Source organism: Podarcis pityusensis, assembly GCF_964106645.2.
Source record: "Podarcis pityusensis genome assembly, chromosome: 12".
In the NCBI taxonomy this organism is placed as follows: Eukaryota; Metazoa; Chordata; class Lepidosauria; order Squamata; family Lacertidae; genus Podarcis; species Podarcis pityusensis.
This window is the reverse complement of record NC_138037.1, coordinates 46269178-46292589: the sequence shown is the minus strand read 5'-3', so window position 1 is coordinate 46292589 and position 23412 is coordinate 46269178. Positions and strand designations below refer to the sequence as shown.

General features: G+C 44.2%; 1 protein-coding gene across 2 annotated transcripts in view; it reads right to left on the bottom strand.

Moving 5' to 3' along the window:
• Positions 1 to 23412, bottom strand: part of LOC308459336 (collagen alpha-4(VI) chain-like) — a 97368-nt gene that overhangs the window by 61632 nt on the left and 12324 nt on the right. For both annotated transcript variants that reach the window (XM_080974527.1, XM_080974526.1), the window contains 7 exons: positions 22632 to 23219; positions 19879 to 20484; positions 17494 to 18117; positions 13843 to 14394; positions 10405 to 10962; positions 7008 to 7592; positions 3900 to 4475 (listed from right to left, as the gene is read on the bottom strand). In XM_080974527.1, coding sequence (XP_080830653.1) covers positions 3900 to 4475; positions 7008 to 7592; positions 10405 to 10962; positions 13843 to 14394; positions 17494 to 18117; positions 19879 to 20484; positions 22632 to 23219 — 4089 coding nt within the window. The remainder of the gene's footprint in view (positions 1 to 3899; positions 4476 to 7007; positions 7593 to 10404; positions 10963 to 13842; positions 14395 to 17493; positions 18118 to 19878; positions 20485 to 22631; positions 23220 to 23412) is intronic.

Sequence of the window (23412 nt, the reverse complement as noted above, 5' to 3'; positions counted from 1 at the left end):
CTTTCTCCCCACTGTCCACCAGGGCTGTGCAAACCGCCCCTCTTGCTCTCTGACCCACCCGTCGTCGTCCCCACCTGGACAAAACCCAAGACTCTTAGGGAAGTTTAGGGACGTTTTTAATATTTAATGCTGTACTGTTTTTAACACTTGATTGGGAGCCACCCAGAGGGGCTGGGGAAACTCAGCCAGATGGGCAGGGTATAAATAATAAATTATTATTATTATTGGGTGGCGCTGTGGGTTAAACCACAGAGCTTCTTGGGCTTGCTGATCAGAAGGTCGAACGTTCGAATCCCCACGACGGGGTGAGCTCCCGTTGCTCGGTCCCTGCTCCTGCCAACCTAGCAGTTCAAAAGCACGTCAAAGTGCAAGTAGACAAATAGGTACCGCTCCGGCGGGAAGGTAAATGGCGTTTCCGTGCGCTGCTCTGGTTCAGCAGAAGCAGCTTAGTCCTGCTGACCACATGACCCGGAAGCTGTACGCCAGCTCCCTCGGCCAAGAAAGCGAGATGAGCTCCGCAACCCCAGAGTCGGCCACGACTGGACCTAATGGTCAGGGGTCCCTTTACCTTTACCTTTACCTTTACCACAGCAAGCCAATGCACTGCAACCCCACCTCTCTCGCTCTCTGTGACCCACCCTCTGCCCACGCAAAAACTCTCTCAAACTTCTCCTCCCAGCCCCCCCCACCCTCTGCTCTCATATTGCGATAACTCTCACTCTCAGCTCCCCTCCTCGTAGCGCCCCCTCTGCCTGCACAAACTCACACTCAGGCTCTCGCTTGCCTCGTCGCACTGGACCCACCCTCTGCCCGGGCAGTTTGAAGAGGAGGAGGAGCTTGGATAGGTCTTGTTTGAGGTCTAAACAGGGCAGGGGACACTTTTCTCCCCCCCAAAAAGGACCATCATATTTTTATAAAGACGGGCAGCAACCCTATGTGTGACTACCCACCATCTTAGGGGCATGGGTGGATTAGGGTTAATTCTGCTAGGCAGAATAATTCCACTTTTTCAGGGTAACTCCATCGGAGAGCAAATATCCTTGCTGTAACATTTGGTTAGGAAATAGAGCTTTGAACTCTTCATTTTTGGTCTGGTTGTTTATCCTGGTATCCTTGCGTTCCTTTTTTGCAAAGGAAAGATCCCATGCTGTATATCTTAGGAGCACAAAACAAGGCTGCTGTTTAAAGGCCGTATCAAGTATTCCTTCCCCAAACTGGATCTGTGTACATCCCTCCTATTTCATGATACATTAAATGGCCACTCTGACCGGAACATAGAATTGTGTTTTAATTTGGAAGGGCAGGGGAGAACAATAAAATTGTGGTTGTGTAGGAATCTTCTGTCGCAGGAGACCAGAAGAGAGAGAGTATGTGAGAAGCATTTATTGTCCTTGTCATTCCAAAAGTAATCAGATGCAATTGGACTAGCTTTGCTCCAAAGAAACAAGTTCAAGATTAGATCTCTGGCTGCCACTGCTCATATCGCTGTGCTTCAACACTTCTTCTAACTACAAACTTAGGCCTGGAAGGAAGTTATTAGCCTCTAGATGAAATGAGACTCTCTGGGCCACTGAAGCAGAATGTCAAAGACCAGATTGCTGTAGTTTTGGCTTTGAGTTGCCTTCTTCGTGGAACTGGAGTTAACCCATCCTTGGCCATTTCACACATTTTTCTTCAAAGAAAATGTTTGACACCCACTTGCAGTACCAATTCTGCCGCCGCCCCCTCAAAAAAAAAAAAGAGAAATCATATTGCTTATTTCAGGGCTTTTTCTAGCAGGAACTCGCAGGAACTGAGCACCTCTCAGGTGGGCACCTTGCCATTACAATGGTACCTTGGTTCTCGAACGTAATCCATTGTGGAAGCCCATTCGACTTCCGAAACGTTCAAAAACCAAGGCACGGCTTCCAACTGGTGCAAGCGCCCCGGAAACAATAGCCGACAACCGCATCAGATGTTTGGCTTCTGAAAAACGTTCAACAACCGGAACACTTACTTCCGGGTTTTCGACGTTTGGGAGCCGAAATGTTCAAGTACTAAGGCGTTCGAGAACCAAGGTTCCACTGTATTAGAAAACAATGGAGGTGTTTGTGGTGAACTCTGCAACCTCTTTTTCTAGAAAAATAGCACTGGGTGTTATAATGTTTAAAAGTCCACTCTGGACTCAGCTATGCAGCTGCAAATATAACGTTTTAAGTGCGTTTTACATGCAATATACAATGTGACACTAGATGGAGATGATGAGCCTTATGGAAAATTCAACGTATTTTTAAAAAATGCGTTTTTACAAAGCATTTTCAGAACGGTTTTTATATTTGTCTAGATTCCATCTGTTTTTTCCTCCCAGTTCTAAAATACTAGAATCTAGAAAAGTTTCAGCCCAGGTTTTATTTAAGATTCAGAGTCTCTCTCTCTCTCCACAAACTAGACCAGACCAGTATTTATTTAGACAGGAAAGTCTGGGTACTTGCTAATTCCAAGCTACATAAGGATAGATAAGAACCAAGGAACAGCCCAACATTGTTGGGTCAAAGGCCCATCTAGGCCAACCGCCTGCACCACTGTTAGCAAGAAAGGCTGCCTTGCCCTCAACTGTCCCAGAGAGCCAGTGCTGAAGGGATTTGATTTGGGTTTGGGGGATAGAGTGGAACACCGCCAGGCCTCCTTCTGCCTCGTGACGTCACGCATGCATACCCAGCCCCCCCAGCCCCCCCCAAAAGTTGGGCAGAAACCAGCCCCTGTGACCCTGATATTACTTTTCTATTTTTATTTTGTTGTGACCCACTGTGGGATCTTACGGTAAGGGACTGGAAAGAAATCCAAGTATTAAAAATGACAGTGATAATATGCAGACCGCTAGGAGGGGCTGTGGAACCATTCTGCAATTCCTTTTTAGCAGGTCCTTAGTCCCCAGGCCAGTTAAGGCTTCACAGCTTCTTTCTGCACATCTGTTTCTCAAACATCTGGGCTGTACAAATGCTTAGAAACGTTTTGCTTGCGACAGGCTGTATTCATCATGGCTCCAAGGTTCCAGCCAAACAGCTTTCGGGTTAAAGAGAGGGAAAGATTCCTAACTGAAAAACTGTCCAGCTTCTTTCTGAAACTCCTGCAGATTCCAAACCTGTTTAATCAATGGCTTGGGTCATTTCTTCCATCGCTTTCTTTGCACACCAGTCATAAATCGGCCTGATTTGAGCTGTCATCATTCTCTGAACAGAAATAGGAAGCTCAGATTGTCATCCCGCAAAGCAAACATGGGGTTGAAGCCTGATTCTGCTATCCCGATTTTAATCTACAGAAACTGTTTCAGAAGTCACTCCTGTGAGGAACATGGACACGTCCAGGCAGAATTTGCACACATGTCTACTTGCAACTTATTTATTTATGCGTTTATATCCCACCTTGTTCTTCAAGGAGCTCAAGGCGGCATACATAGTCCACTCCTCCTCCTCATTCAAATCCGACAACAACCGTGAGGAAGGTTAGGCCCCGTTGTCACGGGAACCCAAAAGGCAGGATACCTGCTCTGCCTATTTGATAATCCGACACTGCTGTTAACGGGGAATAATGGCCAACATTCCTATGCTAGAAAGAAAGTACCGTATTTTTCGCTCTATAAGATGCACCAGACCACAAGATGCACCTAGTTTTTGGAGGAGGAAAACAAGAAAAAAAATATTCTGAATCTCAGAAGCCAGAACAGCAAGAGGGATCGCTGTGCAGCGAAAGCAGCGATCCCTCTTGCTGTTCTGGCTTCTGGGATAGCTGCACAGCCTGCATTCACTCCATAAGACGCACACACATTTCCCCTTACTTTTTAGGAGGGAAAACATGAGTCTTATAGAGCAAAAAATACAGTATACATTAAAAACACACATACAAAATTGCTGAAAACTTACCCCGCCTAGGCAGGTCTCCAGGTTTGCAGACCTCTTTGACAATTTTCCTTTCAATGGTTTGCAACACTTCAAAGTTCTGCACCACAAACACTCTTCGAGCATCGCCAGCGATTCGAACCAACTCAAAAGAATTGGTTGTCCCTATTCCTATAGCAAAAATGTGGATCCTGTCGTTTCTCAGGGCAGCAGCCGCCTCGTCCACAGAGTCATTGGACTTCCCATCCGTGATGACAATTAGCGACTGCAGGACATCTTTGTTTTTACGGCCTCCGTTGATGGGTTCGAAAAAGCTCTTGACAAACCTCAAGCCCTTGCCAGTGTAGGTGCTGGCTTTTAACTGGGTGATGTTGTCAATTTTCCCCTTGATAGCAACGTCGGTGTCAAACTCGTTGAGATAAAATTCTTTCTGGGGATTTTTGCTGTACTGGGCCACCCCAATCCGGACTTTGTCCTGAGCGATGAGGAAGCTGTCTACGATTTCCTTCATAAATGTCTTCATTGTTGAGAAATTCTTTGGCGATATGCTTGCGGAACTGTCAATCAAAAACACAAGGTCGGCCTCTTCGGTGCCACAAGCTGCAGGGGGAGAAAAACCCAATTTGCTTCTGAGAAATGAGTCTATGCTGTGCTAAAGTCATGGTTAGACTCAGACTGAAATTTTTGACTTGTTGACCTTTCATTTAATCTCCTTGTCCTGCTTTTAGTTTTTATCCTCAGTAAACAGGCATCACAAATCAGAAAATCACAAGAAATTGGTTAGCCTCATGTCTCTAGAAGCTACAGGCTTATTAAGTTAGTTATTGCGTTTATCCCAAGAGAAATTCGTTGAACTATCAAAGCTTGACTAGGGAGCAACGTGAAACTCTTTGGGGGTTTAAGACTTGCTTATCATCATGACGCACCTTCTAAGGGCTGGTTCACACATTCAAATCCTCTCACTATACATTAAAAGTATCATGTGATTTGGGGCGGACTTTGTTTAACCAACATGTGTACGCCTGTAATTTCCAACTTAAGTGATCTTTCCCACTCAAAAAAGGAGGGTGGGATTGTGGAAATCATGTGTCTGGGGCACGCTTACCTTGTAGAGTCATACCTTGGATCCTAAACGCCTTGCGAATTGAACGTTTTGGCTCCCAAATGCCGCAAACCCAGAAGTGTGTTCTGGTTTGTGAACGTTCTTTGGAACCCAAATGTCCGATGTGGCTTCTGCGGCTTTGGATTGGCTGCTGGAGCTTCCTTCAGCCAATCGGAAGACGCGCCTTGGTTCCCAAACATTTTGGAAGTTGAATGGACTTCCGGAAAGGATTCCATTTGACTTCCGAGGTACCACTGTACTTGCCACTCTCTCAAAAGGCATTTAGGATTCCTAATTGAGAAGTAAGTGAACAAACCTTAAACTTGTGTTCTGTGCAGATGAACTCAGCCTGCATAACCTAGCTATCATGAGACAGTTGTCCTTGTAAGCTGAGTTTGTACCCAAGCCACATTTCATTCCACTTCTCACTCTCTTACTGATATATATAAAATATATAAAATATATAATAATCACTCATTTTCCAGTCGCACATGAGCTCTTCTTAATTTGGCTAAGGAGCTAGTTTTCAGAGTCAGCTCTTCAAGACTGAGAATAGACTGCCATCTGTTGGAAACAGAAGCAAGCGACTGCAGAAGTACAGTGGTACCTCTGGTTAAGTACTTAATTCGGTCCGGAGGTCCGTTCTTAACCTGAAACTGTTCTTAAGCTGAAGCACCACTTTAGCTAATGGGGCCTCCTGCTTCTGCCGCACTGCCAGAGCACGATTTCTGTTCTCATCCTGAAGCAAAGTTCTTAACCTGAGGTACTATTTCTGGGTTAGTGGAGTCTGTAACCAGAGGTACCACTGTACAGTCGTACCTTGGTTGTCGAACGCCCTGGAACATTTCGGCTCCCAAACGCCACAAACCCAAAATTGATTGTTCCAGTTTGCAAATGTTCTTTTGGAACCTGAATGTCCAATGGGGCTTCTGTGGCTTCTGATTGGCTGAAGGAGCTTTCTACAGCCAATTAGAAGCCACAATTTTGTTTTCAAATGTTTTGGAAGTTGAACGGACTTCCAAAACGGATTCCATTTGTCTTCCAAGGTACAACTGTATTATGTTTTTATTAATTTTTGTGGGGAGCTGCCCAGAGTGGCTGGGCAACCCAGTCAGATGGGTGGCATATACACAAATATTATTATTATTATTATTATTATTATTATTATTATTCCTGCAGCATCACCTAAATTCCCCCATTCACTTGCTGTTCCTGAGGTTTTTGAGGTTTCCTCAGGTACTGATTGCTTATGTTTCTAGTATTTCTATTAGTAAAGTGACTAATAAATATTGAAAATAATAACAACAGAACACAGAAGTACGTTCAAACACACTTTACAGCAAGGTAACCGACATGCTATTAATAATAAAATAGTTGTGCACACACTGCATGTTGCACTCCAGAAGAAAATTATATGAAAATGATGTAAAGGTGGTATTTAACTCCTAACAAATTAGTCAAAATGTATAAGAAGGTTGTGAATAATTGCTGGAAATGCAAACAGGTAGATAGCACCCTTTTTCATATGTGGTGGACTTGCAAGAAAGCGAGGGCTTTTGGGGAAATGATATATAATGAGATAAAGAAGATGTTCAAAGTAATTATACAAAAAAGAAAAGAAAAAAAAGAAAGCCTTCCTTTTAGGGATTATAGGAAAGTTCAAAAACAGAGGATGAAGTTGTTTATGTATGTAACAACAGGGCTCTGCAGAATTGGCAGAGTTAACAGCCAAAATAAGAGAATCTAATGCTGATTGATGGAATCCCTTTTCGAGCAGGATTTGAAATATGGGCAACAAAAGGAATTAGAGAAGACAGTATTGATGAGTTGATATAAGAAACAGAATGCAATGTGCAGCAGAGGGGGAGAAATTAAAACGCCTCGGAAAACAGGTTGGGAAGTCGGGAAAAGATAAGTTTGTTATGTATTGAAGTATATATATAGGTATATATATTTATTGAAAATCCAATAAGAAAATTATTATAAATAAAATAGTTTTGTATAAAGTTCATTTCGAGGATTCCAGTTACCTGGCTTTGATCCGTCACATATTTCACTAGTGATGTTCTCATGTAATCTCCCCAGTGCGCTATAACTTGAAGTGTAAAACCACCTTCCCTTATCGCCAACAATCTCTTCGAGTTCTGTTCTGCTGGCGCCATCTATGCCAATAGCAATGACCCGGATGCCTTCTTGCCTCAAAGCCTGCACGGCTGATAGAAGATGGCGCCCATCGGTCGGTGCGGTGGGCTCATCCGTGATAAGCACAATGATCCGTGTGATGCCAAGGGATGAGGCCCGGCCACCGTAGGCTGCGTCAAACCTCTGCCTCGCGAAATTCAGAGCCCTCGCTGTAAAGGCGGACTGTCCCAGAGGCCTTAGCTTAGAAATGGCTTCTCTGACCTGATTTTTTGTGGAATACTGAGCCAGCGGGAACTGCTCTTCGGGGACAGTGCCGTAGACAATGGCCCCAAACTGAACGTTGTCTTTTCCCATCACCGTGTCGTTCACGATGGCTTCCATGAGCTGCAGAACTGCCTGGAACTGCAATTCTGTAACGCCTCTCGAACCGTGCACTACGAAGATGATATCAGCAACTTCCGTTTGTTTGCACTCTGCCGTTGAAAGAAGAAAGTGATACTGTTATAAATGGATTTCGACTCTCCCTCTTCCATCACCTACCCGGACCCTGAGATCATTTTCTGAGGCCCTCCTTCGTGTGCCCCCTCCTCGAGAGGTGCAGAGGGTGGCAACACGAGAACAGGGTCTTCTCTGCAGTGGCTCCCCATCTGTGGAATGCTCTCCCCAGGGAAGTTCGCCTGGCGCCTTCATTATACACCTTTAGGTGCCAGGCAAAAACATTCCTTTTTAACCAGGCCTTTAGTTGATCTGATTGACATTCTATGCCCTTTTAAAATGTGGCTCTTTTTTTGAGGGGGGTGTTATTGGGTTGCTGTTTTTATTTTGATTATATATATTGCGGTTTTTATGTTGATCTTGTTCTATGAACCGCCCTGAGACTTCCGGGTATAGGGCGGTATATAAATTCAATGAATAAATGAAATCAGAAAGTTTTTCTTTGGTCCCCTTTGTTAACTGTTAAGCACCCTCCTTTAAATGATTTTTTTTTTTAAGTGGCATAAAGTAATTAAACATAAAGGAGGATAAAAAGGTAAAGGGACCCCTGACCATTAGGTCCAGTCGTGGCCGACTCTGGGGTTGCAGCGCTCATCTCGCTTTATTGGCCAAGTGAGCCGGCGTACAGCTTCCAGGTCATGTGGCCAGCATGACTAAGCCGCTTCTGGCGAACCAGAGCAGCGCACAGAAACGCCGTTTACCTTCCTGCCGGAGCAGTACCTATTTATCTACTTGCACTTTGACGTGCTTTCGAACTGCTAGGTTGGAAGGAGCAGGGACCGAGCAATGGGAGCTCACCCTGTCACGGGGATTTGAACCGCCAACCTTCTGATCAGCAAGTCCTAGGATCAGTGGTTTAACCCACAGCACCACCCGCGTCCCAAAGGAGGATAGGATTCCTTTATTTTTAACTGTTTTAATGAAGAGCGAGTTTTTCTCTGGTGCGCTTGCCATCCAGGGGTAATCGAGGAAGAGCCTGTGGCTCAGTGATAGAACATCTGCCTTTGCATGCAAAAGCCCCCAGTTTCAAATTCTGGCATCTCCAGGAAGTGCTAGGAAAGACTCCTGCCCAAATCTCTGGAATGCCACTGTTGGTCAGTGTAGACGAAAGTGAGCTATATGGACTAATGCTCTGACTCAGTACGGTAAAGGTAAAGGTAAAGAACCCCTAGACGGTTAAGTCCAGTCAAAAGCGAATATGGGGTTGCGGCGCTCATCTCTCTTTCAGGCCAAGGAAGCCAGCGTTTTTCCACAGACTTCTTTCTGGGTCATGTGGTCAGAATGCCTAAACCACTTCTGGCACAACAGAACACCATGATGGAAGCCAGAGTGCACAAAAATGCCATTTACCTTCCCACCGCAGCGGTACCTATTTATCTACTTGCACTGGTGTGTTTTCAAACTACTAGGTTGGCAGGAGCTGGGACAGAGGAACAGGAGCTCATCCCATCGCGTGGATTCAAACCACTAACCTTCTGATCAGCAAGCCCAAGAGGCTCAGTGGTTTAGACCACAGTGCCACCCACATCTGACTCAGTATAAGGCAGCTTTCTGTGTTCCTAACAGAAGCAGAAGAAGCCAAACTCCTCCTTCTACACTGTCATGGACTGGCTGGATACACAGGAGCAGTAGGTAACACCAGCTGGGGAACCCCCCAGGGGAAGAAGACTCAGAGCCAGGTGAAGAGGTATCAGGGTTTGGTGAGCAGGAAGAGGCTCTGGAAGAGCAGAGTTCAGAGGCAAAAGCGGGGTCTGGAGAGGAATGGAGACAGGCAACAAAGAGGGAGACTGCTGAAGAATCCAGGAAGTCTCCCCCTCCTGCTGAGACCAGCTCCCCTTCTCTCTGGTCTCCTCGAATGTGCAGAGAAATGAAACGGGCAGAGAATAGGGTGGTTGTGCACAGACGCAGCCCAAGATTGTGTGGGGAAAACCCTGTAGAGGAGGAATTCTAGTGAGTACTGGGTAGACCTTCAGTCCTCGTAACTGCTTCATCAGGGAAGACCTCTTAGAAAGCGTTGCTGAGACCACAAGGGCTGAGCTGTGGTTTGTTTCCTTGAATAAAGAATTAACTTCCCTGGCCTCGGGTAATTGATTGTTTTGTTTCTGACCTACACCTGACTCCAGCCCTAATATATGGAATGATTCAAGATACAAGAAACTTGTCCTTAGCATCTAATCTACCCTACTGGCAGGTTATATACACAGGAGTGGCTCGAGTTATTTTGCTGCGTAACACGAAGGTGGTGCTCCAATTCCACAAGCCAACTGGACTGACAAGTGGATCAAACCTAGCAGATCTTAAAGGTAAAGGGGCCCCTGACCATTAGGTCCAGTCGTGACCGACTCTGGGGTTGCTTCGCTCATCTTGCTTTATTGGCTGAAGGAGCTGGCGTACAGCTTCCGGGTCATGTGGCCAGCATGACTAAGCCACTTCTGGCGAAACCAGAGCAGCGCACGGAAACGCCGTTTACCTTCCCGCCGGAGTGGTACCTATTTATCTACTTGCACTTTGGCGTGCTTCCGAACTGCTAGGTTAGCAGGAGCAGGGACCGAGCAGATCTTACTGCCATCAAATATAGCTTTGCTCAGGTCAGCCTTGTCATTGTGTCTGTTGAGTGGAACACCTGGGGGTAACAGGCTCGAAAGGGAAAGCAGAACTGTCCTCCAACAACATACCGAACGGTAGAGCCGGCCCTGTTAAAATTTGCTCAATTTTTCAAAAGTATTTGCTAGACAATGAAACGCTGGGAGAGAAGGCAGGGAGTTCCGTCATTTAGGTGTGGTCACTAACCTTGCTTGGCATTGCATATTTCAAGCAGGATAGTCTTGTCCAAAAACTGGAGGGACTCAAAACTATCCTCGGAAAACACTCTCTCCTGTGCGCCAGCAATCTCCAAAAGCTGGGTGTCATTGGCTTTGACTACCCCGATGGCATATATGGTGACGCCTTTGTCCCTAAGGGCTCTGGCAGGGATTCCAACTTCATCATTAGATTTTCCGTCTGTGACCACGATCAGATGTTGCTTAATGCCTGGACGCCCTCCTTTTGGTGTGTCAAAGTACTCAAGAGTAAGTTTTAGAGCGTTCCCAGTGTTTGTTCCTTCTTTAATCTGCTTCATATTGGTTATAGCGCTCCTCAAGTCAGCCTTGTTGTCATACTGGTTGAGTAGGAACTCTTCTTTTAGATTAGAGCTGAACTGGAGCACCCCAATCTGGACCTTGTCAGCTCCAACATCAGACCCGTTGACAATCAAGTGAATGAATCCCTTCGTCTTGGCAAACTGATCGTCATCCATGCTTTCAGAAGAATCAATCAGCAAAATAATGTCCGCTAGCAATTGTCTACATACTGAAAAGGGGGGGGGGGGGAGAGAGAGAAAATAAGGGTATATTATTATTATTATTATTATTATTATTATTATTATTATTTATACCCCGCCCACTCTGGATGGCTTCCAACACACACAATAATAATTATCAAACATTAATAGTAACAATCTGATCCAATATAGAAAGTCACAATAACCTTAAAATAAACAACTAATATCAAATAGTGTAATATTCAACAATCCGTTAGAATCCAATAGTAGTAGCGATGAGTGTAAAAAAGGTCAGTATGAGTGGGAAATGGATAACATATGGGAAATTAATATATATGGAAAGAAGTAAATGGAAACTGAAACCATATGAAGAAATTAAAGAATATGTTAATGATTGGTTACATTATCGCCAGGTCAATGAAATGTTTAAACAAGACTCTAAAGAATCCAATGTAAACAGTAAAATTAAACATCAGCAAATAATAATTAAACAGTTTACACTTAACAATTACTATAAAGAATTATTAATCTATAGTCAATAAAACAACAGCAAATCACAATGCATAAAATATCACAAAACATACATAACCATGTAAAAAGATCAAACTGAGAAACAAGGACACACAACTAAAACTATCCCTAAACTGCTCTCTTCCCAGCTGCTTCTGCTCTTCTCAAAGCCATGGTCTGGGAAAGGCTCTGGGGGGCAGAGCAGGTGGAAAATTGCCTGCAGAAAGTCTCACCCCCCCTCAGTTCTTCAGTGTCTGAGAAGGCTTCCAAAAATGTGCCATTAAGTCAAGGTGTGACATATTTGTGGGCAAGGATCCATCTGTTGAAGACTGGTGTTCTAGGTAATGCACCACCACAAGCTACAGAAAGCATCTTTAGCATCAGTCTTTTCACAGAAGCATGAAAAAGTGAGTATGATCTGATCTCATGTTCGTTTAAAACATAAGTAGAAGTAAATACGATAAATGAGCATTGCTTCTGTTAGGTGACAAATACGGCAAATGTATGTTTCCACTAATTATATTCAGCACTTGTCTAATGTGGACCGTGGTTTGCTCTGAAGTCATTCTTACCACATGACTTAATAGAAATTAATAGATCTTTTTCCAGAATTTAGACTGTGGCTCAGCTTTGCATTCCTGACTTTCAGCTGTTTAATGTTATGGGATTTCGCCCCAAGTTTCCTTCAAAACATGGAGGATTGATGATGTAGAATTTTAAAGTCATTCTCTCTCCAATATGAAACAAATAGACCTGCTTCGCACTTTACATAGCAGCCGGGTTCTTGGGGGTTTTTGCCTGGTAAATGCAAGTACGAAAACTACACCAGATGCAGACCAAGGAGGAACAGCCAATTGTGTTTCTTTTCTCTGCTTGTGAAGTCAAAAAATTATGGAAGCACAATTCCCTCTCACACTGTATATACGGGCCTTCTCTGTGTCTCCTCCCAGACCTGAGTTGAATAGGATCCAAAATGCAGCAGTCTGATTGGTTCTAGAACAATAGGATTCAGAATGCAGCAGTCTGATTGGTCCTAGAACAATAGGATTCAGAATACAGCAGTCTGGTTGGCCCTAGAACAATAGGATCCAGAATGCAGCAGTCTGATTGGTCCACAGGAGCCACCCAATCCGGCTCCAGGTGGAAGTGAATCCGCAACCTGATTGGCCTACAGGAGAATCCTGGAATTAGCCAATCATGTGGGGCCCATTGTGTAAATAATGTATATAAAGCAGACATTCTGGGGGAACTTCCATTCCTCCTCACCACTATGAGCTGAATAAAGAGCATGAAATCCACTCTCGACTCCGAGTATATTTCACAGACTTTGAAACTTGTTCTCTAGAGAAGCTAGACTGGCTTCCTCCTTGCTGTCCTTCTGCTGGCAGATGAAGACCTTTAGGGTTTTCCTCATTATTCATATTTTTAAAAGATTTGCAACCCTCACTGTCCCCAAACCTTTCTGCATGCACAAAGAAGGTATCTCACAGCAGACACACCAAAGGATATGCATAATACTGGTGTCATCATTCTCTTGGGTTTTCCCCTGGAAAAAAATTACTGTATTTTTCGCTCTACAAGACGCACCTAGTTTTTGGAGGAGGAAAACAAGAAAAAAAAAATTCTGAATCTCAGAAGCCAGAACAGCAAGAGGGATTGCTACGCAGTGAAAGCAGCAATCCCTCTTGCTGTTCTGGCTTCTGGGATAGCTGTGCAGCCTGCATTCGCTCCATAAGACGCACACACATTTCCCCTTACTTTTTAGGAGGGAAAAAGTGAGTCTTATAGAGCAAAAAATACCGTAATTGGTAAAAAAAAAAATACCGCTGATACCATTAGCTTAATGCAGGGGTCAGCAAACTTTTTCAGCAGGGGGCCGGTCCACTGTCCCCTCAGACCTTGTGGGGGGCCAGACTATATTTTGAAAAAATAAAAAAGAATGAATTCCTATGCCCCACAAATAGCCCAGAGATACATTTTAAAGAAAAGCACACATTCTACTCATGTAAAAACACGAGGCAGGTCCCACAAATAACCCAGAGATGCATTTTAAATAAAAGGACACATTCTACTCATGTAAAAATACACTTATTCCCGGACTGTCTGTGGGCTGGATTTAGAAGGCGATTGGGCCGGATACGGCCCCCGGGCCTTAGCTTGCCTACCCATGGCTCAATGCATGCAGTATTTGCTTGCAAATATGTGGGTCTTTTAGAATACTTACTTAGCAAAAACTTGAAACTCTCAGATTTAGGAAAACACCTTTTCTGTTATTGTACACCAGCCTGACCTAAGTCAAGACTTGCTCTGATTTGCCCGTATCTGCTTTTTTAGACTCGGGTTTCCTTTCTCGAAAGCTAATAAAACAAAACTTTTATTTCCAAAGGAAAACACCTTACCCTCCGGAGAGCAGATATCCTGCGCAATATCGTGCTTGATGAGCTTCAGGGAATCAAAATCGTTCACGAAAAACATCCGGTCTTTTGTCCCAGCGATATCTTCCAGTTCTTCTTGAACAGCATCCCTGACACCAATGGCATAGATCACGATCCCTTGCTGTCTCAGTTCCTCTGCTGCTTTCGTCACATGATCCTGTGATTTTCCATCCGTAATGACGATGAGGAACTGGGGGATGTTGCTCCTAGCTGAGATTTTAAACAGGTGTTGCATGTCTCTTAAAGCATCTCCTGTGTTGGTTCCGCCACCTATCTGCTGAATCACCTTGATGGCTTCCTTTAATTGTGCTTCACTATTGTACTGGGTGATCTCGAACTCTATTTGTGGAGTGCTTCCATACTGAACAACCCCAAAACGGACTTTGTCAGCTCCAACCTGAAACATGCTGATCATTTCGTTCATGAAGGTTTTCATGTCTTGGAAGTTCTCCCAACTGATGCTGCCCGAACCATCGATCAAGAAATAAATGTCTCCCTCCTCGGTCTGCTCACAGCCTAGTAGAGTAGAAACAGGAGAAGAAGAACAATTCATTTACAGTGGTGTTCAAAAATAAATAAATGCTTGATTCCCTTCCAATAACTGAAATGGGGTTGCGGGTGATGTTAGTCATATTCTGCGTAGAGCTGCTGAAATTAATCGCCATGGTGGAATCTACACGCATATAAAAAACGCTGTGAAAATGCTTTTTTAAAAAAACGTTTTGAAAAATACATTGAATTTTGCATAGCTCACTCTCGCCATCTAGTGTCACATTTGCATATTGTGCTTTACAGCACATTTATGACGTTTCATTTGCAGCTGTGTAGATGAGTCCCAGGACTAACTTGGGCCCATTTTTTTCAGTGTGTCTGCTCTGAAAAGAACTTAGTTTGATACAACCCCAAAATGCTGCATAATATAAATTCATTTCCCTGAACAAAAATGAGTGGTGAGTGAATACACAAAAAAACTATTATCTACCAAGTGGCAACAGTGTGCGTGGAAGCACTCGCTGAAGGCCAGATTAATCTGAGTGCTAAAAGGCAGATCAGAACAATGCAGGAAAGAACCTCTCCAGTCCAATGGAATAGAGGCAAATTTACAAGATGGGATGACAGGGAGACATATTGAACCTATCGTGCACCCAGCCTTTGCCCTCCAAAAATCACTTTCTCCCAACAGCTTCCTTTCTGGTAATAATAATAATAATAATAATAATAAATTTTATTTATATCCCGCCCTCCCCAGCCGAAGGCGGGCTCAGAGCGGCTAACAACAATAAAATAATACAACATTCTAAAATCATTTCATTAAAATTAATTCAACTCAAATTGATGGCTACCATTAGACTAAAGTTCTGTGAAGATTGCCAAAGGAGGGAGTCAGGCTGTGCCCTGACCAAAGGCCTGGTGGAACAGCTCTGTCTTGCAGGCCCTGCAGAAAGATGTCAAGTCCCGCAGGGCCCTAGTCTCTTGTGACAGAGCGTTCCACGAGATTGGAGCCACAGCCGAAAAAGCCCTGGCTCTAGTTGAGGCCAGCCTAACCTCTCTGTGGCCTGGGACCTTCAGGATGTTTTTGTTTGAAGACCGTAAGTTCCTCTATGGGACATACCAGGAGAGGCGGTCCCGTAGGTACCGCTGGTAGGTGCTGCATCCAGCCTGAAAGCTGTGGGGTGTGTTGTAATGGGTTGTAATGTAATGAGTAGGAAAGGATATATTGATTGCAATTTATCCCTCTGAGCACCTGCATGTGTGGATTGAACAGAGTTTCAAAATCCCATCCTTGGCAGCAAAATAAAAGCATAGGAATTAGTCTGAGAAACCTTGTTTTGAGCAAGTCCAGCTATGAAGGAAGGTGGCTTTTCCTTTCTTACCCCGCAACAACTTGGAAAGTAGGTTTAAAAATATGATTTACTCTTATAGTAAATCAGAGTAAATCATAAGTATAAGCCTCAATGAGATAAGTGCTGGAGATGCAAAGAGGTTCTTTCATATGTGGTGGACTTGCAAAAGGGTTAAAGGGTATTGAGAAATGATCCATAATGAATTGAAAAAAATGTTTAAAAGTACTTTCCTCCCCATAACTAGAGTCCTTTCTGTTGGGGATAATTCAGACTGAAATTCCCAGGTGTCAAAAAAGGTTATTTATGTGTGCCACTACTGCGGCTTGTGTTTTGTTAGCCCAAAAATGGAAAATGAACGAGGTCCCAACCAAAGAAGAATGGCAACTTAAGTTGGCAGAATATGCATAACCTGCAGACTTAACATACAGAATAAGAGAACAAGAAGAACGCACCTTTAAAGAAGATTGAAAAACGTTTGTTGGATATATGGGAAATAATTGTGTACAGCTCAAAACACTGGCAGCATTAAGATAAATTCAACAGTGTAAATAAGTTTTGATGGAAGTAATAATGGAATATTGAATGGTATAGTTTCTGTAAAATATGCAGGGATTTATGGTATGTAAAATGAACCATGGAAAGAGAAGAAGGGAAGTCACTGATATCTTAGGGATGTAAAATGAGTATTTTAAAATGCAAAACAGAAAATTTAATAAAAATTATATAAAAAAATAAAAATATGATTTACTTACTTGTAATCTTGCATTGGTTCACAGCAATGGCAGCAGTAAAAACTATGCAGGCAAAATATTTATATTTAAAGTATAGCCAACTTCAGGCATGTGGCTAAAGTTGGAGCAAGCAGAGGCATGTCAATGGAAGAGAGAGAGGAATAGGAATTCCTATGTGTTCCTTCGTCTTCAGAAGGGATGGGAAAATGACATCACACAGAAGAAGAAGAAGAAGAAGAAGAAGAAGAAGAAGAAGAAGAAGAAGAAGAAGAGGAGGAGGAGGAGGAGGAGAAGGAGGAGGAGGAGGAGGAGGAGGAGTTTGGATTTGATATCCCGCTTTATCACTACCCAAAGGAGTCTCAAAGAGGCTAACATTCTCCTTTCCCTTCCTCCCCCACAACAAACACTCCAGAGAAGTGTGAATAGCCCAAGGTCACCCAGCAGCTGCATGTGGAGGAGAGGGAAAGCGAATCCGGTTCACCAGTTTACGAGTCTACCGCTCTTAACCGCTACGCCACACTGGCTGTAAGGCTGGGCGAGACCTGGTTTTCAGCACTGTGATATATCACCAGCTAAACATCACAATATACTTATATATCACGATGTCTGAAATAAGGATGAAATAATGTAGAATAGGCATAGGCAAACCCGACCCTCCATATGTTTTGGGACTACAACTCCCATCATCCCTAGCTAACAGATCAGTGGTCAGGGATGATGGGAATTGTAGTCTCAAAACATCTGGAGGGCCGAGTTTGCCTACGCCTGATGTAGAGGCATCTGCTGGCTTCACGGTCCCTCCCCCCTTGCGATTTTTGCATAGCACACACACATACACATCATGATTCGCAATATATTGCCAGGTCAAAAATGTGTGACTAGCTCAAAGTCACCCAGCAGCTGCATGTGGAGGAGTGGAGACACGAACCCGGTTCCCCAGATTACGAGTCTGTCGCTCTTAACCACTACACCACACTGGCTCTCTCTTCCCAGCTCGAAGGGATAGGATTTGGGGACCGATGGCGAGAGGAGTCTCTTACCTTCCTTCAGGGTACGGGACCGCACTGGGATGCTAAATGCACGGGAAACAATATCGGTACAAATTCGTTTCTTTATCTTCCACTCGATGTTTGAGAGCTGCAACAACGATTCCACATTGGAGACGTGTTTCCTGGGGGGATGAGATGCAATCTTCTGCAGGTGGCCACTCTCAGTGCCGTTTTGGATGCCCACGGCGTACACAGTGATGCCGCTCCGTCGAAGCTTGGAGGCGGGTCCCGTGAAATTATCTACGGACTGGCCATCCGTGATCACCACTGCCAGCTGCTGAACTCCTTCATCCTTCCTGCTCCCGGCTCTTTTGGTGAAAACGTTCTTCCTCAGGAAGTTGATGGCAGCGCCAGTGTATGATTCGCCGCCACGGTACGGCAACGTTTTCACATAATTCACCATCTCCAACTTGTCTTGAAATGCATTCAGGCCAAACTCGAGCCTGGGCTCATCGCTATAAAGTACCAAGGCGACCCGTACGTTATCCGGGGCTATATCCAGAGCCCTGATAATCTTGAGGAGAAAAGCCCTGATCAGCTGGAAATTCCTCGGCCCGATTCTGCTGGATTCGTCCACAAGGAACGCAATGTCTGCCACAGATGCGCTGGAGCAAACTGCGAGCAAAACAAGCACATCAAAGTTAGAGAATGGTGGGATGGGGAATCTTTTCCTGTTAGAAGCCCGCATCCCCTCCTAGGCTAGCTTCCATGGTGGGGAGGGGCGGAGCCAGAAGTGAAATATGGCAAAAGTGGGCGGAGCCATAGGTGCAACTCTTACCTTTTTACGCTAGGCTATATCCCAGCCATGCGGGTGCCAGAGGTTTCCGTAGTTACGTACCTCTCCATCCATCCAGACAAGTGAGATGCGTTACCACAGTTCAAGGACACTATCCTGCCAGGCAAAAGCACTTGGAGAGGGCGTGGCCTGAGAAGAGGGGGTGTGGCCTGAGCAGATGTGGGAAGGGCCTATTTGGGACCCAGCCTGAGAGTCCCCTCCCATGACCTTCCATACTAAGAGATGTTGATAGCTCAGTTCTGAAGTAACCCCACTGGTACATTTGGATAGGACTTTGGTCTGAATTCATGACTATTTAAGCACGGACAGGAGCAGGCATGCAAACTTGCTGCCATGATTGAGGGAGCTGTCGATGTGGGATATTGAGAGGGTCCGGGCGCCTCCTTGAAAATTTCCTTGCCTTCCCCCGCCCCCCGATGGCGCCCCTGGGCAGGAGATAACAGGCAAAGCTGCCCCAGGGTGAACAATGTGTAATGCTGGTTATGTGGGAGTCTGGTGAAAAGGTTGATAATAACTCATCCGCAGAGGAGAATTTATGCAAACGCTCCACAACGAAATGCCGTGTGAGGATTTGATTAGTCTGAAAGCCAGGACACCTCCAGAGGATATCAGTTCTGCATGCCACCCCTTGCCTCATCCAGGCCATTTTCACAGGACTAATAATAATAATAATAATAATAATAATAATTTATTTATATCCCGCCCTCCCCAGCCGAAGCCGGGCTCAGAGCGGCTAACAACAGTAAAAATAACACAGTTCACATAAAATCACAATTAATTGAAATACATTCTAAAATCAATTCATTCTAAAATCAATTCAGGGTCAAATTAATGGCAACCATTGGGCTAGAGTTCTATGAGGATTACCAAAGGAGGGGGTCAGACTGTGCCTTGGCCAAAGGCGTGGTGGAACAGCTCTGTCCTGCAGGCCCTGCAGAAAGATGTCAAGTCCCGCAAGGCCCTAGTCTCTTGTGACAGAGCATTCCACCAGCTCGGGGCCACAGCCGAAAAGGCCCTGGGCTCTGGTTGAGGCCAGCCTAACCTCCCTGTGGCCTGGGATCTCCAAGATGTTTTTATTTGAAGACCGTAAGGTCCTCCGTGGGACATACCAGGAGGGGTGGTCCCGTAGGTACAAGAGTCCTAGGCTCATTTGAGCTCATCGGGAAAGAACTGGAATGTATGAAAGGGAAACACATGCTTGTAAATGTATATCATGTGGTGAGCTCATACTGGGAAGCATACTGGGAAAATTCTAGAACCGTCCTTCAGTCATGCGTGTCCTATAACAAATGTCAATAAAGCCAGTGGCATTTGCTTTGGGCTCTAGACAAGTTTCTTTTGATTGTATTCCTGGCAGTATTACTAACAACCCTTTTAAAAAATCCATGCTATTCCCATTCGAGGAAGATTAATCTGAGGAAAACTCTCCTTGTTACAGAAAGAAATGTTCAGGGAAGTTAAAGAGAACTCGCTTTCTGAATAACAATAATGCCATATTTGCAGGGGACCGGATGACTGACAGAATTCTCCACCTTATAATCTACTTTAGCGTGAAATTTTCTCTCCAGGGAAATAATTACCTGCTGGCACATCTATGTCCAGAGCATCATCGTAGTGCTGATGAACTGATACGTCGAAAATATCCACCACAGTCTGCTGAACTTGGTCAAGGCTCTGTACATCATCGGCCTGAAAAACCAAAGTGTCAGTAGCAATCTCCTCCATTTCGACCCTGTCAGAATCCAAGATGCCAACCGTTACAACTTTCACTCCCATTTCTTTCAGTCGCTTTGCCGACTCCTTGACGTCATCCTCAGATTTAGCGGAGGTGACGACCACCGTAAACTGTGGCGTCCCTTGGTTAAACCGGCTCCCAGCTTCCTCAGTAAAATAGACATCTTGCAGAAATTGCAGGGCAGCCCCAGTCTGCAAAGGGCCTCCTATGAATTCAACGCTGTTCTGGATGTGGTTGAGAACATCTTCCTTACTCTTGTAAGTGTTCAGCAAAAATTCTCTCTTCCCTTCTCCACTGTATTGCGCGAAGCCAATCTGGTACCTGCCAGCCCCGACATCTAGTTGTTCGACAACCTGAGCGGTGAATTTTTTGACTGCTTCAAAGTTGGGGGCGCCCATTGTGTCAGAGGAGTCGATAAGGAAAACTACGTCAGCATAGTGCTTTGTAAATGCTGGAGGAAAAAACAACGTATTTTAATACAGTGGTACCTCGGGTTACAGACGCTTCAGGTTACAGATGCTTCAGGTTACAGACTCCACTAACCCAGAAATAATACCTCAGGTTAAGAACTTTACCTCAGGATGAGAACCAAAATTGTGCGGCAGCGGGAGGCCCTGTTAGCTAAAGTGGTACCTCAGGTTAAGAACAGTTTCAGGTTAAGAACAGACCTCCGGAACGAATTGAGTTCTTAACCTGAGGTACCACTATATACCATTGCACTGCAATCTGCCAATCTGCAGAAGAATTATAAAACCAACTGAAATCATTTCCCAGAGTTCATAGAATTTATGATCTGCTCTTGCAGTTTATAATTGTATAATGTGTGTCATTATATGATTAAAATTACATTACTTCCATGCTTATTGAATTTCAGAAAGCAGGTCCCCTGCTAGGAGCAGGTACGTGAAGCCAAAACGCAGTGCAGCACTCTGGGTATATTTTTATTAAAAAAAATAATTATTATTGAAGATTTTCTTCAATTACAAAAGTACGTGCATTGTCACTTTTTTCCAGGTCGCAGAGTCTTTTCTATAGATCAGTTACATTCAGTTTGAGACATTAGTGTTGTATACAATATAGTGGTACCTCAGGTTACATACGCTTCGGGTTACATACGCTTCAGGTTACAGACTCCGCTAACCCAGAAATAGTGCTTCAGGTTAAGAACTTTGCTTCAGGATGAGAACAGAAATCGTGCTCTGGCGGCGCGGCAGCAGCAGGAGGCCCCATTAGCTAAAGTGGTGCTTCAGGTTAAGAACAGTTTCAGGTTAAGTACGGACCTCCGGAACGAATTAAGTACTTAACCTGAGGTACCACTGTATATGTTTGTGGGAGAGAGGGGGGACAGAGGGGGAGAAGGGATGGTAAAACTGTCATTATTTTATTTAGTGTACTTGTGGGGTTTTGTGTCGGCGTCACTTGGGTAGATTCTCATTCTATTCGTTTTTTAATTTTTTCTTGGCAGCAAGAGAGGTTGGGGAGAAGGGGTTAGGGCATGGTTGGTTGTCTTTAGTTGACTTAAGTGAGCGTTTTCTGCATGTGTGAGGGGATGGGCCGCGCTGTCGGAAGTTATGCTGCAAAGCCACGCACTGCTCTTTAAACGCCCATTTTGTAGAGGTTCAAAGAGCAGCTCAGGGTTGTTGGCAGAAAAGCTTCCAAGCAATGAAATTCAAAGACTATTTAGTTAAATATGCTAAGATAACTTGCAATTACCAGATAGGCTTAGGATTTAATTATGTTAGAGAATACAGTGGTACCTCGGATTACATACGCTTCAGGTTACATACGCTTCAGGTTACAGACTCCGCTAACCCAGAAATAGTGCTTCAGGTTAAGAACTTTGCTTCAGGATGAGAACAGAAATCGTGCTCCGGCGGCGTGGCGGCAGCAGGAGGCCCCATTAGCTAAAGTGGTGCTGCAGGTTAAGAACAGTTTCAGGTTAAGTATGGACCTCTGGAATGAATTAAGTACTTAACCCGAGGTACCACTGTAATATGTTTAAAGTCAAAATGATCAAGGTGTCTCCCCTGCCAGGTAAGTATGCATATGAAAAATGGGTTGTTAAGAGGTAAAAATCTAACGTTACTATTTTAAGACCAAAGATTAGGATAAATAAAGAGGGTAAGGATTTGCTGAACCAACAAACTGAACTGGAATACAAAAAAGGGAGGTATGAGGAGGTCCGGGAAACAAGCTAAGGAAAAATAAGCAATGGAAAAATTGAGTGGTTTTTAAGCTTTTTTATTTTGTATTTTCTTTTTCTTTTTTCTTTTTTTATTGTAATATTTTAAAAATCCTAATAAATATCTTATTAAAAAAAATTAAAGTCAAAATGAAAACAAGGTAAGATGTTAAGTGATTAAGTTAATTTTATGAGAAAATTAGTTTTGGAAAACTGTTACAATGATATACACTGAAATTCAGCCGGGGGGATTTGAGGAAGTCACTTAAGAATGTTACTAAAATTGGATCTAGTACAGTTAAGATGTATGTATGTTTGTTTGTTTAAAAATTTTGGAAAACCAATAAAAAAATTGGGGGGAAAAAGAAAAGCTTCTGAGCAGCCCACAAGTCACCCCAGAAGACATCTTTGCTTACCTGTAATCTGGCTCTCCACTGCAAAGCACATTGTTCGGAGGAGACTGGCGGAGAGTTCTTCGAGGATATCAAATCTGTCGGTGCTGAACAGAAACTTATTCAAAGGCCGGCTGGCAATTTCCTGCAGTTCGGTGGTGTTCTGGACGCCAATCCCCACCACATAAACAGAGATGCCTCTTGCCCTCAGTTTGCTAGCGGGAACCTTGACTTCATCACTGGACTCGCCATCGGTGAGCAGAATGGCGACCTGGGGGAAGTTTTCCTGGGCTCTGCTCCCGGCAGATTCTGTGAAGTACTCTTCCCCGATAAAATCCAAGGCAGCGCCCGTGTTAGTGCCTCCCTTCCGGAAGGGCAAATTCTGTATTTGTTCCAAAATGTCGCTCTTTGAAGAATACTGGTTTAAGAGGAATTCCCTGTAGGTGCTGTCACTATACTGGGCCAGCCCAATTCTAACCTGATTTGGACCAATGTCAAGGCTGGAAATCATGGTGTACAGAAAGCTCTTCACCTTCTGGAAATTCTCCTCGCCAATGCTAGTGGAACTGTCCACCAAAAACACAATGTCGGCCATGGTGGCTTTTCGGCACACTAAACGAGAAAGAAGTTTTTAAAAGCGAGACAGGAATTGGTTATTGCTTTTCTGTTTGAGGTGGTTTCAAACTAAGACATAGCCAGCATTTATGTGGCCAGCCATTATTATTATTATTATTATTATTATTAATAATAATAATAATACCCCCATCCCATCTGGCTGGGTTTCCCCAGCCACTCTGGGCAGCTT